General features: G+C 47.4%; 2 protein-coding genes across 2 annotated transcripts in view; one reads left to right on the top strand and one right to left on the bottom strand.

Annotated features, from left to right (window-relative positions):
• Positions 1-12,929, top strand: part of LOC144179071 (acetylcholinesterase-1-like) — a 14,219-nt gene extending 1,290 nt beyond the window's left edge. Inside the window, exons 2-4 of the mRNA XM_077707273.1 lie at positions 1,141-2,360; positions 6,619-6,926; positions 12,644-12,929. Coding sequence (XP_077563399.1) covers positions 1,141-2,360; positions 6,619-6,926; positions 12,644-12,824 — 1,709 coding nt within the window. The 3' untranslated portion in view covers positions 12,825-12,929. The remainder of the gene's footprint in view (positions 1-1,140; positions 2,361-6,618; positions 6,927-12,643) is intronic.
• LOC144179840 (uncharacterized) overlaps positions 1-16,685 on the bottom strand; it is a 130,922-nt gene that overhangs the window by 59,505 nt on the left and 54,732 nt on the right. The gene's annotated exons all lie outside the window — the stretch shown is intronic.

The following is a 16,685-nucleotide window of genomic DNA, read 5'->3' as shown; positions in this document are numbered from 1 at the left end:
CATTATTCTAGATCACCCTTCTGAGATAATCGGGTGACGTCATCATAGCGCGACAATTACGCGCGTGCGGCCGCGCCAGCCATAGAGTTTCTTAGTAAGCAGAATCATCACTATCCCTGGACAGTCCGCTTGCATGAGCGGGTGCGTTCCAAACATTTCACGGGCATCATCGTCGTCGTCGTAGTCGTCTTGTAGTGCACATGGATCAGGTTGGCTTTGCCGCAAGGAGTTTCGGCGTACGCCACCACCGACGGCTCAAGTCAGCCAAAAAGAATGTGGGTAGACGTACTATCAGCCCATTTTCGTTTTGCAGCAGAAAATGTTTGTGCGGGGACACAAATACAACGCCTTCCGTGGTGAGCTGTGACTAAGGTAGCAGAAATGTCGAAAGTTAGGGTAGAAGATTCGAACAGCTAGAGCACACGAGAGCCGCAAAACGACAGCCGTCCGCATCATATTACGCGAGGACACGCCTGCCATGTAGCCTATAGAAGCTCTGTTGTATGTGCGTGACGGAAAATTGGGAAAGAGCAAAAAGAAGTCGCTGGAAATTACAAGTTATAATTTAAATGTGACAAATTTAAAAGGCGCGTAAGTGTTGCACGGAGAGTACGTTTTGCTTCGAATACAGAGCCAGGCAAGCGATATGTATTTATGACCCTGCTGTTCATCGCACGTAGGTCACATCGCACGTGGGTCACGGAGTCAGCGATCCTCCCAAACGGGCTCATCAGTATGTGCTAGCCACGTGGAGAGTCCACGAAAAAATGAGGCGAAGGGAGGGGGGGTAAGGGGAGGTCGCATTCTGGCAAATGCTTTACAATACAAAAAAAAATGTACAAGGGGTGCTAGGGCGGAATAGGAGCAGGCACAGCGCGCCTCACAGCCCCAGTTTTTACTAGTGGAGCGCATTACTCCTTACTCAGCCTTCCAATTGGAAATAAGCGCGCCTCACAGCCCCAGTTTTACTAGTGGAGCGCATTACTCCTTACTCAACCTTCCAATTGGAAATAAGCGTTGTCATGGATATTTAACCAATTTACTTTAAACTTAGGACATCATAACTTGAACCGCCAGTGACATACTTAAGCACTTGAAATTCACTTTCCATCGTTCCACCTGTACTGTTCGTCTCTGCAGGGGTGGCATTCAGCGCCTGCCTTCTGTTTGGCATTGTGGGCATCGTTTTACTGGCGGGTGGCGGAAGGAAATCCACAGAAGGCCTTTTCAGGGCCGCCAAGGGCAACGGAAGCCTGGTCGTCCAGACCACAGCGGGTCTCGTGCAGGGTGTCGAGGTCACAGCACACGGCAGAACGCTGCACGCCTTCTACGGCGTACCTTACGCCGAGCCGCCCGTCGGAGAGCGTCGCTTCCTACTCCCCAAGCCCGTGGAACCTTTCGAAACGGTTTTCAACGCGACCAAGATGAGGCCTGCCTGCCCCCAGGAGTCCTACTGGTTCAACACGGAATTCGTGAACACCACGAACTTCGACGAGGACTGCCTCCACCTGAACCTGTGGACGCCCAGCTTCCGCAAGGACGACGCGCCGCGGCCGGTCGTCGTGTACCTGTACGGGGGCGGCTTCCAGAACGGCGGCAACAACCTGCGCGTCTACGACGGCAGCCACTTTGCGGCCCTGGGCGACGCCGTCGTGGTCGTGCCCAACTACAGGGTCAACGTATTCGGCTTCCTGTACGTCGGCACCCCGGACGCCCCTGGCAACCAGGGCCTGTGGGACCAGCGGCTGGCGCTGATCTGGGTGCGGAACAACGTGGCCGCCTTCGGCGGCGACCCGCAGCGGGTCACGTTGATGGGCCAGAGTGCGGGCTCAATTTCGGTCGGCTACCACGTGCTCTCTCCGCTCACGCGCCACCTCTTCCACAGAGCCGTGATGCAAAGCGGCACGCCTTTCTACAAGGTCGAAGAGAACAAGATCACCGGGCCCGAAAAGGCCCGCCGAATCGCTGCCAGACTTTGCGGACCTCAGCTGTTGCGCAGGCCGCTGGGACACGTGGTCGAGTGCCTGCGGAACCAGACGACCGAGAAGCTGCTGGGCGCGGTCAAGATGGTGATGGGTCTCAAAGCGTCTTCTTTCATTCCGGTGTCCGGCGACGACCTGCTGCCTGCCGACCCGTTGACCACCATGGCCGGGGGCAGTGCGCCACCGGTCGAGCTGCTTATCGGTGTCAACGAACACGAAGGCACATACTTTCTGAACAAGCTCTACCATACTATGGGAATCACCGACCCGTTCGTTATGGGCAACAGGCAGCACGTGGTCATCATCAAGCTGCTCCTTAACTACGCCCTCTGGGAGGAACCCGAAGACCTTCTCGAGGGCCTGCTGGCCAACATCAAGGTAGGCCTTTCAAACTCGTCTTTTATCGGTTGTGGAGCAACTCCGGTTTGCATGCATCGAGACTATTTAAATCTGATTAACATTAACGGGCCCGGTCTGATCGATCGAATTTTGAAGGGCGTCGCTTCGAATATTGCCTACTGGGGGCAAGGAATCTGCTGCAGATTTTTTGGTCCCAACTGCAACTTACGCCAGTTTCTCAGATTATGTCACTCGCTCTTAAGGAGTCACTGTTTCCCCTTGATTCCAGCATCCTGCGCCTGGTATAGCTTTGCGCATCGATAGCGGTGAAGGTGGTTATGCGTCGAAGAGCGTGGCACGATGGGTGGCAGGCCGGGTGCACAGCATCGGTCTCAAGCTCGGAATGGCGGCGAAGCTATGCGGTCGCAACCTGAAGCGACGGCCATACTCCAATGCAACGAGTCTGGGCCAGATTCTGGAAAGATAAACGGTCTTTTTCGCGGCGTACGTTTTTTACAAATGCGGTATATGCCTGCTTCCAGCGAAAACTTTGTCGCGATGTTTTCCCACTGTGACCCCGCGCTACAATCTCCAGCTAAGGCACACCAGCTGAGATCAAAAAGAGTTGAAAGCTTATTGGGAGTTACGCTGCTGCGGAAGCTTGTGAATCTCTCACGTGCAACTTCTCATCTCATATACGAATCTGATGATCAAATTGATCACCGAAAGTTGCTAGTATACCTCGCCGTCCGGTGTGTTCTCTACGCATCGCCTTCATCGCTCTTATTCCCAGAATGTATCACCAACTCACCCTACTTTCAAATTAAACAAACGTAAGACTGCAGACGTTCGTTAACTGAACGTGACAAAAGTTGGAGCAACGTTGATATACTAGGGAAGTTTGAAAGCTAGTAGAAGGAAACTCGCTACTGGCAAAAACAATGTATACGCACTTTGGGATGAGAATGGCAAAATAGCAAACAACATTGGTTATATAGTACTAAAAATAGCCGTGGAATTTTGCGCGAAACTTGCGGTCTCTACCTCACAATATGCATAATCATTACAAAGCATAGCAGGCTCACACACTGCGAGGAACCACCGTGGGTTAGAGCTAGTTGAGCAAGTTCACGAGACAAACGCCGTCGCGCCAACTCAACACCGCCTCTATGGGCAGGTGGAGTAGGGCGCGACAAAGGCCCATGTCCAGGGTACGGAGGGAAGACGCTTACTCTACGCCAACCTCCATGTTACGTGGGTTACAAGTACGCAGTTCCCTTTAGGCGAAAGGGGTGGTAAGGCGCACCGCGCAAGTGCGCGCGTCGTCGCCGCGAGCGCGCACCGTTGTGCGCGCGCATCGCCGCGCTGGCCAGATGGGCTCACAGGCGCGTACCGCACGGCATAGAGTTTCATTTTCGCAAATCTAACGCTCTGTATCGGGTTGTATGGTGATCCTCTGCAATTTCCACGTTACAATCACGTGCCTAACTGCAAAAATTAAAAAGTTAATTAACGAGTACTAGTTAATTGCTGCACTGAACAGCAAGTGGAAGTATTTTTATTTTATCTCGAAAGCCTACTTGTTAAAATTACTTAGTCTTCCCTGTATATACACCCTGTATATACGGCGCTATCAAAGAACTAGTAAGTTTCCTATACAAAAGGGTGTCGGGCAAGGGTGGTATACAATATCTACGTAATTATTTACAGCCTGTCTGGAGGGTGCGTTCAGAAAGCTTAAGTTGGGGAAAACGGGGGTGCGAATAAATGGGGAACTTCCCAGCCACCCGAGGTTTGCAGACGACACTGTCTTGTTCAGTCAGCAGAGCATGCTTTGTCTCAATTGTGCTTGGAAAGTTTGATGTCAGGATTCAAAATGAACACAAAAAAGTCAGGGGCTATGTTCAATAAGCATGCCAAGGAACGCGACTTTGGGGTAGATAACAAAATCTGGGGAAACAGTACGCGATTACGTCTATCTTGGACAAGCCATAAATAAGTGCTGATCCCAGCCAAGAAAAGGAGACTACCAGCAGAAAAAAATGTGGGTTGGGTTGCTTTTGGTAGGAATTCCGATATCCCGAATAAAAAGCTTCCGCTTGTCACTCAAAAAACTGGTGTATAACCAATGCGTTCTTCCAGTAACGACGTACGGGGCAGAAGCTTGGGAGTCTCACTAAACGACTTGAATGGAAACAGAGATAAGATGACATGATAAGATGGCATGATAAGATGATAAGATAAACATAGGGATAAGGTGACAGCAGCGTGGATTAGGGAACATGCTGGTGTGGAAGATATTCTAGCGAAAAGTAAGCGATTAAAATGGGCGTGGGCGGGTCATTTTATGCGCACGAGGGACGACGGGTAGACCCTCCTTTTAACGCAGTGGCTGCCAGTAGACCGTAAACGCAGCAGGGGTCAGCCAAGGACTCGATGGAGGGATGAGCTACGGAAATGTGGGGGGGGGGGGGGGGGGGGGGACAGTGTGGGCTCAGCTGGGACTCGTTAGACTTGGCTGGAGATCTTCGGGAGAGGTCCTGCAGTGGACGCAACCAGGCTGATTATGATGATGACGACGACGAAAAAGTTGTCCGTGCACGCTTAAGGAGTGAGCGGTTGAAAAAACAAAAAAACAGTACAAAAACGTCCTCTTTTTTTTGTTTTTTAACTGAGGTAATATCGAAAACAAAAAAACTGACAGATTGTTCCGGGAAAATTGTTGCGATGCGACCAAAATGCAGTGAGGGGAACGCTTACTGAAATCAATGCCTTGACGTGAAATCGTGCGCAGATTTTGGGATCGGAACTTTCTGATGGCACTTTTGTGATGCAGCATGAAACAATTACGTTCCTTTCAGTGTAAACGCAAAAATTTGTCTCCCAAGTGTTTTGAAGGCCAGAGCCAGCGGCAAACGAAGACTTCTTCAATGCTGCATCGTGTTTGCGGTGGCGTCACGTTCACCTGCCATGCATGCGGCACGCATCCGGATAACTCTCGTTCCGTGTTGTAGTTACCAGGAGTAGTTGCCAAGTGTAGTTACCACACTTGGCTGCGGCTCTTGGCGTCCCGGGCTCAAATCCCCTTCGAACCCAAATAATTTTGATGCATATTTTTTTTTACAGCGGAATTTGCTTCATTCGTGTAGCCCCCAGCAACTATACGGTCAATTGTCGCGTTTGATAAGACATCTAAGGCTTCGCTTTAAAAGAGGTATTCGTTTCTCATAGACTCGAGTTTCTCACAGACCCGTGTCGAGTTTCTGATAGACTCAGTGCGGAATCGTCTTTTTTCAGTTTTTTGTATTTTTCTGGGGGAAAAACATGAAAAACCTGATTTTTTTTTCTCGCCCCTCAAAATTTCAAGAAAACTTGCATCTTACGCACGCTTCATCACTAACCGGGAAAAAGAGAAAAAAAGACTATTTGGGTCGAAATTTTTGAGCGTCTGCCTATCAGCGAATCGGGTTCGCCGACGGCGGCTTCTCCTTTCGTGCCGGCTTGAGGGCTGCTACTTCAGGGGTTGTTGCGCCATTGGCTGGAGCCATTTTTTCGTGCCTCCAGTCTTGGCGGCGAGCTTCACCAGGGCTAGTTGAGTGGTTAAGCTGGGACTGACGACTGCAGTTTCCCGCTGTTGTGAGTCTTTAATAAATTTGCCGGAATGGGTCTGAGGACACTTCGTAATAATGTGTGTGATCGTGGCCCCCTGCCGCAGGCCTGGCACAAAAGGCTGTACACGTCCGGATATATCTTGCTGTAGAGTACTGGGTTAGGTAGGGTGTTGCTCTGAATCTGTGCGAGGGTAGTTGCTTGGTGTCGCGTTAGCGAGTGGCGCGGATGGTTCGGGTAACCATGCTTCGACCGGGGTGCAGGTTGGTGCGTCAGTTCGCAGACAGTCTCGTGAGCGAGCTCGTTTCCTTCGAGTATGTTACTTGCAAGGCGCGAAACGAAGGCCACGATCAAAATAGGCAGTGAAAATTATACTGCTGCTCAGCGCGGTCAGCCCTCGCGCATTCCAACTCCTCACTAGGCAGCAAAATAGTAATATGTAGAAGAGTAGAACGACGCGCAATTGGAGAAACGTTATCATTGTGCTCGTCATTCGGCAGGGTAAGAAGCCGATGTCCTTCTTCAGCAGGGGGATTGAGATGCCGATGGTGCACGTGGCAATGCGGTGTCCCACTCGGCACCAGACTGCAGCATGATAAGGGCAACGCTGCTCTTAGGAATTCGTATCTCGGGCTCCGGGAGCTTCTAATTAAGCCGGCAGCCCTCTGTACTTCGTGTGCCTCTGCAGGACGGAACGTCGACGCCCGACGTTGTCCGCTACCTGGCGGATGGCATCGGCGACGTCGCCATGCGCTGCCCGACGTTGTATTTCTCAGACTTCGTGTTGCGCCAGCGGGGCTCGCGCGTCTACCACTACGAGTACAGCTACCGCTCGCCCAAGGCGAGCTTCTGGCCAGACTGGATGGGCGTCACGCACTTCGACGAGTTCCCCTTCGTCTGGGGCTACGTGCTCGAACGGCCGGAGCTGGTCACCGAGGACGACCGGGAGTACAGCAGGCTGCTCATCGGTCTCTGGAGCTCCTTCGCCCACAACGGGTAAGCAGGCTCTTCGATCCGTGGCGTTCCCCGACTTACTACCGGACTTGCACGATTCTAGCCCGCCCCTGGTTGTGACGCGCAGGTACGTTTACTTGCGAAAATTCGAAAAAAATAATTTGACGCCGATTATAACGCGCAGATGTGAAAGACTGGACATCACGTGCCCGGCAGAAGACATTTTATTTGTCGCACGCAACTGGGGCAGAAAAAAACTTTCTCGCGAAAACCACCAGCTAGCGCGGCGCGTCGCAGAGCTGGAACAGTACTCCCGCATCAACAATGCGGAAATCAAAGGCGTACCCTCGACGCAGGGTGAAGATTGCGCAGCAATTCTCGAGAAAATTGCGGAGAAAAAAATTGACTCCCTGTTACAGCGTCCGATATTGAGGTTGTTCATGCATACCCGCAAAGGACGGTCCGCAAATTCTCGCTCGGTTCCGCTTGCGGACAAAGAAAACGGAGTTCATAACGAAGGCAAGGAAGGCACGACTCACGGCTGACTCTATTGGATTCACGTCAGAAAATAACAGTGTCAAGCCGGTCTTCATCAACGACCACCTGACTCCCGAGAACAAACGACTCCGCACAAGCATTGGTTCTCAAAAAAGAAAAAAGAGTGGCAGTTCCTCTCGATCTAAAACTGCAAAATCAAAGCACGCAAGACGAAGGATAGCCACGTCTATCGAATCTCGGGGGTCAGTGATCTTGCCGTGTTTGCATGAACACAATCGCGCGTCAAGTCGCTAATGCGATTATGTACTACACCGTACACCAGCTAAATACCCTACTAAAAAATTCAGCCACATCCCACATATCAGTTATTCACTTTAACATCCGTAGCCTACCTAAACATTACGATGATCTTGTCAACTACTTAACACTCTCCAACCACAACTTTTCCGTTATTTGCATGTCGGAAACCTGGTTATCATCTAGTGATGACAGGCTGTTTTCTTTGCCGAATCACCATGCTGAATTTAATCACCGCCCGAAGGACCGTGATGGCGGTTCAGCTATATTCATTTCAAACGCATTATCTTACAAACGTCGCAATGACACAAGTTTCAGCTCAGCAAAAATTGAATCAGACTGGATTGAATTCGACCGCGTTGCCTTTCCGTTTGCAAGAAATACTATCATAGCATCCATCTACCGCTCCCCGTCCGCCTGTTACACTGACTTCTGCAAAGAACTCGAACAAATCGTAAACAAATTAAACCTAGAAAACAAAAACATCATTATTGTAGGTGACATAAACATTGACATCACTGACGTAACGGATGGCGCATGCTCAGAGTACAATAACTGATTCGTTGGTAACGGTTTAGAATCTTTAATACAATCAGCTACTCGGGGCGTGCAACACGGTCCGCACACGCTTATTGACCACATCTTATCTAACTTAGTTTCCCCTCAAGTTCCTGGAATTGTCGACTTTAATATCACACACCATTACCCTATTTTTTTACTGCTCGAAACTCGTACCCACTCAACCTCAGACCTTAACAAGACACTCGTTTGACCCCAGTAAATTTACCGAAATCATATCGCTTATTGACTGGAGGGGCGTGTTGGAGGAACATTGCCCAGAAGCGGCATTCAACTTATTCTCTTCTAAAATAGTAGAATCAATTAATCTATGCACGTCACTGACTCCCGTCCATAAGCGATACTCTGCCCCCGGGAACCCATGGATAACGAATAGTCTCCTACGCAGCATTCGTAAAAGAGACAACCTTTACAAGAAATTAAAAGCTCGGCCCTTCAATATTCCTCTTAAAATTCGTCATAAAAAGTATTCGCAAACCCTCGATGCAATGTTGAAGCAAGCTAAAAAGAACTACTACCAAAATAAAATTCTTCAAAACGGTAACAACACCCATAAGAACTGGCAACTAATCAGATAATTCCTTAAGCTGGGTGGCGAGCAATCCTCTATAACTGAAATTAACGATGGTATGCAGACTTTAACGAGTCGACATTGCTGACTCTGTTACACTTTCTTTTCTAAAGTGAATGTAACACAGGCTAGTAACGTTTCATGCCTCCCTAGATGTCCCCATAGTTGTTACCTGCGTCCTACCTCAGCTGAGGAAGTCCATAATGTAATTTCAAATTTAAAAAACACTGGCCCCGGGCTAGATTTAATTCACCCTTTTAAAATAGAGCTAGTTCCTCGTGACGTGCCCGCTGTACTTGCTAGCATAATCAATAACATTTACGACCGGCGTTTTTCCGCCTGAACTTAAACGGCAAAATTGTTCCAGTCTTCAAAACAGGAGAGCGTAATTTTTTAGCTAACTACCGCCCTATAACTGTTCTTTCGTTCTTTAGTAAATTAATCGAGAAGCTCATTTCAGATCGTCTAATGACATATTTTGCTAAATTCAACCTTCTAATCAGCTGCCAGTTTGGTTTTCGCCCTAATCTTTTAACAGAACTTGCGCTTACAGAATTTACAGATAAGATTAAACAGCTCATTGACAAAGGTCACTGAGCTGGAGCGGTATTTATTGATTTCACGAAAGCTTTCGATACCATTATTCAAAAAATTCTTTTTTCTAAATTAGAATCACTCTGAATTTGTGGGCCACGTTTAACACTTTTGCGGAGCTATTTAGCAGACAGGACCCAAGTGGTACGCCTTTTAGACGCATCTTCCCAACCTATAACTGTAAATCAAGGCGTTCCGAAAGGGTAAATTTTAGGTCCACTTCTCTTTTTGGTGTATATTAATGACTTGCCTACGTGCCTAAATAACACAACTTGTATTCTTTACGCCGATGACACAACAATATTAAAAGGTAATCCTAATCTAGACGATCTAACAGCAAGGCTAAACAAAAACCTCGAAAATATTGCAGCATTGTGTAATAAAAACGCACTCCAGATAAACCCCACAAAAACAAAATATTTAACATTTCATACCTCTAATAAGCATCCAGTTTCAGTTCCAAGCCTTTGCTTTGAACGCACCGCCATCCCTGTGTCACGCACAGTAACATTCCTCGGAGTTCTACTCGACACTCATCTGAAATTTAATCGCCACGTGAAATCACCTACAAAAAAAAAATGGGTTTGGCATACGCGTACTAAAATTAGATCTCGAAGCTATTTTCAGAAACATATCCTGATATCTCTATACTATGCATTTGTTCACAGTCATCTTAATTTCTGCTTATCGTCATGGGAAACACATATACTACTCATTTGTCATGTCTCCATCATTTACAAAACCAAGCAGTTCGCCTAATTACACTCAGCCCTTACAACGCATCGGCGCTTCCCATCTACACCAGTCTGAAGATTCTACCGCTAAAACTTGCTTTTCCACTAAGACTGAGTGCTATCATCTTTCGGGCTCGCACACACGGCACACACGGCATAATTATTAGCAGTTTCTTAGATTCCTACCTAACGAACACCAACCCCACAAGATTTGCACAAGACCTACTGCTGCCTAAGAACTACACTAACTACGGCAAACAAACAGCCATTTTCGCAGCCATTCAACTATGGAATTCATTACCAAAAACAATTAAATTGTCTTATTCTATGCGTTCATTCAACAGTAGGTGAATATCGTTTTTGCTTAACAATCTTTCCGAATAATAAAGTCTCGTATAGTAGTTACTACCTGTTTTTCCAGAGCTAATATTGTATAATTTCTTGTTCTAGTGCTTGCATATATTTTTTTTTTGGCGTGTTACACTGATCCGTACCTAACTGCGAAATTTTAGTACTTTTACAAAATATTGCTTCTTCATTGTACAGTAATTTAAGACCATGCTTGCTAACATTTTTTTTCTGAATGATCATTTTTGTGCTTCCCCTTGTTTATAGTACTCAAACCTTTTTTTCCTGAGATAATATTGCATAATTTCTTGTTATAGTGTTTGCATATTCAATTAGCCTGCTAAATTGAGCCGTACCTTGACTGCCTACATATTTTTTAACAATATTTTCGCATTAACAGGAGGTCCCCCCGTCAGTTTTACTTTGGGACCTCCTTCTGTACTAATAACTACGTGCGATGTGTATGTACCGAAAAATGTTTAATAAAATTTTTTACGATCCTTGGTGCTTCAAAAACTTGCTTATCCATCTCCTGCTGGCATTAAAACTTAAGCTGGAAACATTAACACCCGATTTAGATTTTGAGCCCGGTTGTAACGCGCACGCAGATTTTAAAACCTTTGGCGAAAACGGGTGTGCGTTAGAATCGTGCAAATACGGTATGTGAAGCAGCACTGAACAAAACCCGATTTAGAAAAGCAAGTACATCACTGCCCATAGTAGTGATTTAATTTTGTAGTATACATACAGAGTACATTTAAAAGAGGCTAAACGTAATTAATACGAAATTTAGCTCTGGTGATAATTGCGACGTATCAGTTCATATCATGGTTTACATGTAACGCCTGGCAGCTATTCCGCGTTACCACCGCTAACCATACACTCCTTCCTTCATGCTGTACTAATGTACAGTGCTCACGGATTGAAACGCGACACTGCGAGCGCGTGGCCATGGCGCATGCAGCGCCGCCCGTGGACGCCCATGGAAGCTATGTGTTGCATTGTGGTATACCACGAGGGTGAGAGCGTTTTAACTGTAGGCTAGCTGCTTCCGGTTGCCAATGAGCGGGGCTGTGGTTCCACGCAGCGACAGCGGTGCGCTGCGAGCCTGGAGCGCGTTTGTGCGCCGGTGGTAGCCGGCTGGCGGTCCGCGCAGCGAATTTCGCGACATCGTCTGCTCGGGCGCTCTTCTTACGCGTGCCCTTCCGATGCGACACAGATAATGTGCGTGTAAGGCACGGTCACGCTTATCTGAATAAAACGAGCGTCTGCACGAAGGAGCAGCCAACTTTATTCCATGATATAAACTAAAAAAAGAGGAGAGCCGACGAAGTACTAATGCACTGCACCACACGCGAACAGAAGTTTCTTTTATTCAGATGAGCGTGACTGTGCATTACATGAACATTACTGTGCCGCATTGGAAGTGCACGCGTAACAAGAGCGCGCGCACACGATGTCGCGAAATCGGCTGCGCGCACAGCCGGGCTACTGCCGTCGGCGCACAAACGCGTTCAGCTGATGATGAAGATGATTAGTGACTTCCCCTTTGTAACGGGGTGGCGTTGCACAGCGTCCTAGTCGCAACGCCGCTGTACAATCACCTCGCCAAAAATTACAAACAAAATAATAAAAAATAAAAAGAAAATACTTTTACGAAATTTTTGTGCTAGTCTTGACTTCTTGTTCACATGTCTTCCCAGATTGTTCTCTGCTATTGATGAGGCGCGCCGTAGTGGAGGGCTGCGGATTAATTTTGACCACCTGGGTATCTTTAACGTGAGCCGAAATCTCGTTCACACGGGCGTTTTTGCTCATCGATCGCCTCCATCAGAAAAGCGGCCGCCGCGGCCGGGAATCGAACCCGCGACAATGATTTGATTCACGTCAGCGTTACGCAGTCAAGCCAAAAGGCTTACGTTTAGTATTGTATTGTTATCGCAGCGCTTCAAAGCTTTTATTAAGACTAAATAATATTCCCTGAGAGGCAACAAACATGCTCTGTTTGGTCCACGCAAACGCCGGGCGTGCAAACAGCCAAACGATGGGAAAAGCCTGTAGAGGTACACAACTTCAGGCGGCCATGAATTCTGAGCAGTTTCTTTTTCTTTTTTTTTCTTTTTTTTTTTCAATCGCAGCACAATGCTGGCCGGGAACACGACGTGGCCCGTGAACGAGAAGGAGCTGCGCAAGTCCCTGCGGCTGTCTCCGCAGCCTCGGCAGCAAGACGTCGCCCCGTCTCGGGTGTGCACGGTGCTCCGCAAGTACATCGTGCCTTACAAGCACACCACGAAGCAGGAGGCCACCGCAAGCAACTGAGCTGGCTCTGCGCGCCGTATGCGCCGGAATATTTTCCAGCGACACTGCGCGACTAACCCAGTGTGCGCCGGCACGAGTGGCTTGGGGGCTTGAACGCAGCCAAGAAGTGAAGCGGGGGGAACGGGGGGGTGAAGGCGACAGAAACACACCGCATATGAAATAAATTAATACGGCATTGTGAAATCCCATTACACTGTGTCGAATGCGTGACGAATTTCAGATGAATTGTTTATGGTTAGGGTCCCGTGCATGCTTGTTCTGCATCCTGAAAAAAAAAAAACGCCTTAATAACGTGGCCATCTCTCCCCATTTTGTGCAAGTTTCTTGGAAGGATTTGGGGAACATTTTTGCCAGTCGTGATTTATGTCGGTACGTGTTTGATTGTATATAGAAGCTCAAATCCTAAGAAGTAACTACTGCCCCTCCCGCTCATCATCATCATCATCATCATCACACCATCACCACCACCGTCCAGAATTCATTCTGGAAATAAAAAGATTTGATTTGACGGAGGCGACGAGACCGGTGGCAGAGACGGAGGAGACGTGAGATGCCATGCGTTGGTGTGAGCTTCTTTTAATTTTTGTAACTCCGAAAGTATGCGCAAGGCGCGCACACGACCGGTATACACGCGCCGTGGGTGGACCGCACAGAGGCGCGAGAGGTCGCGTGACGCTATCACGTGGCATTCAGCGACAACGCAGGGGGTAAACCCGCAATCGGTGCGTGCACCGTCTGTCTCTCCCGTCTCCGCGTGGGCTGGTAGCTCAACTGGTAAGACAACGGGCTCTCGCTCCGTTTCTCTATTCGTTCCAATGCGCATTCGCGCCGCCACCGCCCGCTGGCCTTAATTCGACTGGCCACGCTTGTGGCAGACGGAGAAGGAGAAGTGAGATGACATGCGTTGGTGTGAGCTTCTTTCAATTTTAAATGCAGAGCATTTCTTTAACTCACGATGTCACCCGGCGTTGTCGGCGTGCCTCGGCGTCCGCAACAGCCGTTCCAGGTGCGCCCTCTCCCCCACTCCTCTCCCGCACCACGCTACCCTCCTCGCTCTCAATAACAGGTCCGCACCCCTCCCCCTACACTATATAAAAAAATGCTTACCGGCGCCTGGTTTCGATCCCACGACCCTGCGGGCGGAACGCGAGGTACATGGTGCTCTACCCACCGCGCCACAAAGCCGACACAGAATGGAAGGCTGCGAACGCGCCTTATATCCTTGACTCATTCAAACTACGTCAAGAAGCTGCTGATACAACGTATTTACTACCACCAACTCCCCAAACACTAAACGTTAACGCAATACACCCACCCCCTATGCGACGCATTTACTCGAGTCCCCCTCGCGCGGAGATGGGCCCTTTACTCCTAAAGTATGCGCAAGGCGCGCACACGGGTGGTGGTGGTGGTAATAATGGCATCGATGAAAGACATATACCACCACCACCACCACCACCACCACACGGAGAAGTGAGATGCCATGCGTTGGTGTGAGCTTCTTTTAATTTTTATAACTCCTAAAGTATGCGCAAGGCGCGCACACGGGTGGTGGTGGGTGGTAATCCGCCGCCGCCGCCGCCGCCACCACCACCACCACCACAATAATAATAATACTAATAATAATAATAATAATAACAATAATAATAATAATAATAATAATAATAATAATAATAATAATAATAATAATAATAATAATAATAATAATAAATAAATCAATCAATCATGTTTATTTACGTGCCCAGGAACAGCCAGAGGCCTGAGTGCTGGCGCACGGATAGTGCGCCAGCACAATAATAATAATAATAATAATAATAATAATGGCAAATTTCGTGTTTAGGCGCGTCCAGACGTTTTCATTGCTGCTGATTTTTGAGTGAAAGTGCAAAAAACAATGCCTAATCAGCTCGCCACAGCCGCGATGTTTCGTCACATAGAAGTCGCAAACACTGGTTTCAATGGGGGTTGAAATGGGGAACTGAAAAACTTCTTTAAATCCAGAAATTCGTTACATCCAGGTTTAGCTGTATCATTACAAAACCCAAGAATAAACAAAAAAGTCTGCAAAAGAAAACGTTCGTATTACGAATAAAAAAGGGTGAAGAAAATGGCTAAAAACCGTGCAACGCCCTGCATTCCCACAAAAATGCAGATTCGCAAAAAAAAAAAAAAACACCCGTAATCACGTAACTGAGGATAATTGGTCGAACAGAATTATAAAAACAAAAAATAAGAAAAATAGAAAAAAATCACAAAACTGGTCTGACAAAATAAGAAATATGCATCTTATACATCTCCCCAAAAACTGAGGAATAAACAAAAAAAAGTCCGCAAAAAATTGTTGGAAATGCGCATAAAAATGGCGCATCCTTGCTTCTTCGGAAAAAAATCCATAATTAGCTTATTACAGGCACTTCATCGCTTTAATGGTATGCATTTACATCACTGGCGAAAAGAGACAAAGGAAAACATAAAAAGACTAAAATAAACCAACGTCTTTCGCTATTCATGTTGGCCATATTTGGCTGTGATGAACTCGCACTCTAGTTAGACAAGCGGCATAAGAATGCTACACATTAGTAGACAGTTCTCTGAATTTCTGTAGATTTTTTTTTTTCTTGAGGCTTCCGAGGTTTTTGATGAGACGGACGGATAAAGCTCGGCCTAAGCAACTCTGCTATTAAAAAAGGCCTATTATGAAAAACCATGGAAGCGACGTCCGCGGCCTTGTTTTAACGTAGCTGGTCCTTCCTGCCGAGACCAAATGCATTGATGTACGATTAATACCACGAATTCAAGTGTAGAAGGACCAAATTGACCTGTTAAGAGTGCATTTGTGTGTTCATGTCTTGTCGGATGTGGGAGTTGCTTATACGAAACACGACCAGGCTTGCATTTATAGACGCGTGGCGTTTCGTGTTTTTCATATACCGGAGACACTCGTTATAACGAAATCCGGTATTCGAATTCTCGCTTTTTTACAGTTTTTCATGGTCTAAAATGCAGACTAGGGATCGTAGATCACCACGTTTTTGAAGGGACAGGCGATCAATTTTTCTGGAGTGTATGCTGTCTAGCTCATATGAAAGACAGCGTTTCATATACTGGGGTAGCCACAAGGAATTTAGAAATATATTGCCGGAAATAATTTTAATTTGGCTTGAACTTCCCGAGATCTGCAAGGAGGAGCCACGTTGCGTCCAAGTGTGACGCGACACTCCGTCGTCTTCAATTCAAGATTTAAAAAAAAATACTCATATAAGGACAGGAAAGACAATTTTATCATTGCTTTAGCAGGGGACAAGATTTAAATATCGCTTTTCGTCTCACGCACAGTACGCTGCCGCACGGCTCCCTTTCATGGTGGCAGCATTCGTTCTGACAGCATACGTAAAGCTGGCAGTTCTAAAAATTCCGCTTTCAAACGTTCTAGGGCCCTATCAGGAAAGCAGTTTCGGCTCAAGGTGTCTCAAGTTATTCCCTTTCATTTGGTATAGGAGGCATATGCAAAAATCGCATGTATTTCCATTTAACAAAGTGTCGCTTACAACGAAGTCTGTGTTTCGTTCCGAGGACTTTGTTATAACGAGGAGTTACTTCTTTTATTTTATTAATCCCGTTTTTACAACGCTTTCTTCGATCCTTGTAGGGTTGGGATGGCTGTTGTCGACCCAGACTGACCTAAAGTCTCGACGTATAGAACTGTCGGGCCACCATACATCGAGTCTCCAGGCCTGGCTTGGCCTACAGTCTTCGCGCTTCGCCTGTACAGAAACCCGCAGCAAGTATAACATGGGCGACTACTGGTGTCCTCTGTCCTGTGCGATTCTCAAAAAACATCTCAAAAGGAAGAGTTCACAG

This window comes from Haemaphysalis longicornis, unplaced genomic scaffold (assembly GCF_048455015.1).
Source record: "Haemaphysalis longicornis isolate Haplotype H1 unplaced genomic scaffold, Haemaphysalis longicornis Haplotype H1 scaffold_4, whole genome shotgun sequence".
In the NCBI taxonomy this organism is placed as follows: domain Eukaryota; kingdom Metazoa; phylum Arthropoda; class Arachnida; order Ixodida; family Ixodidae; genus Haemaphysalis; species Haemaphysalis longicornis.
Note: the sequence above shows the minus strand (reverse complement) of the source record. Positions and strands in the feature narration are given on the sequence as shown.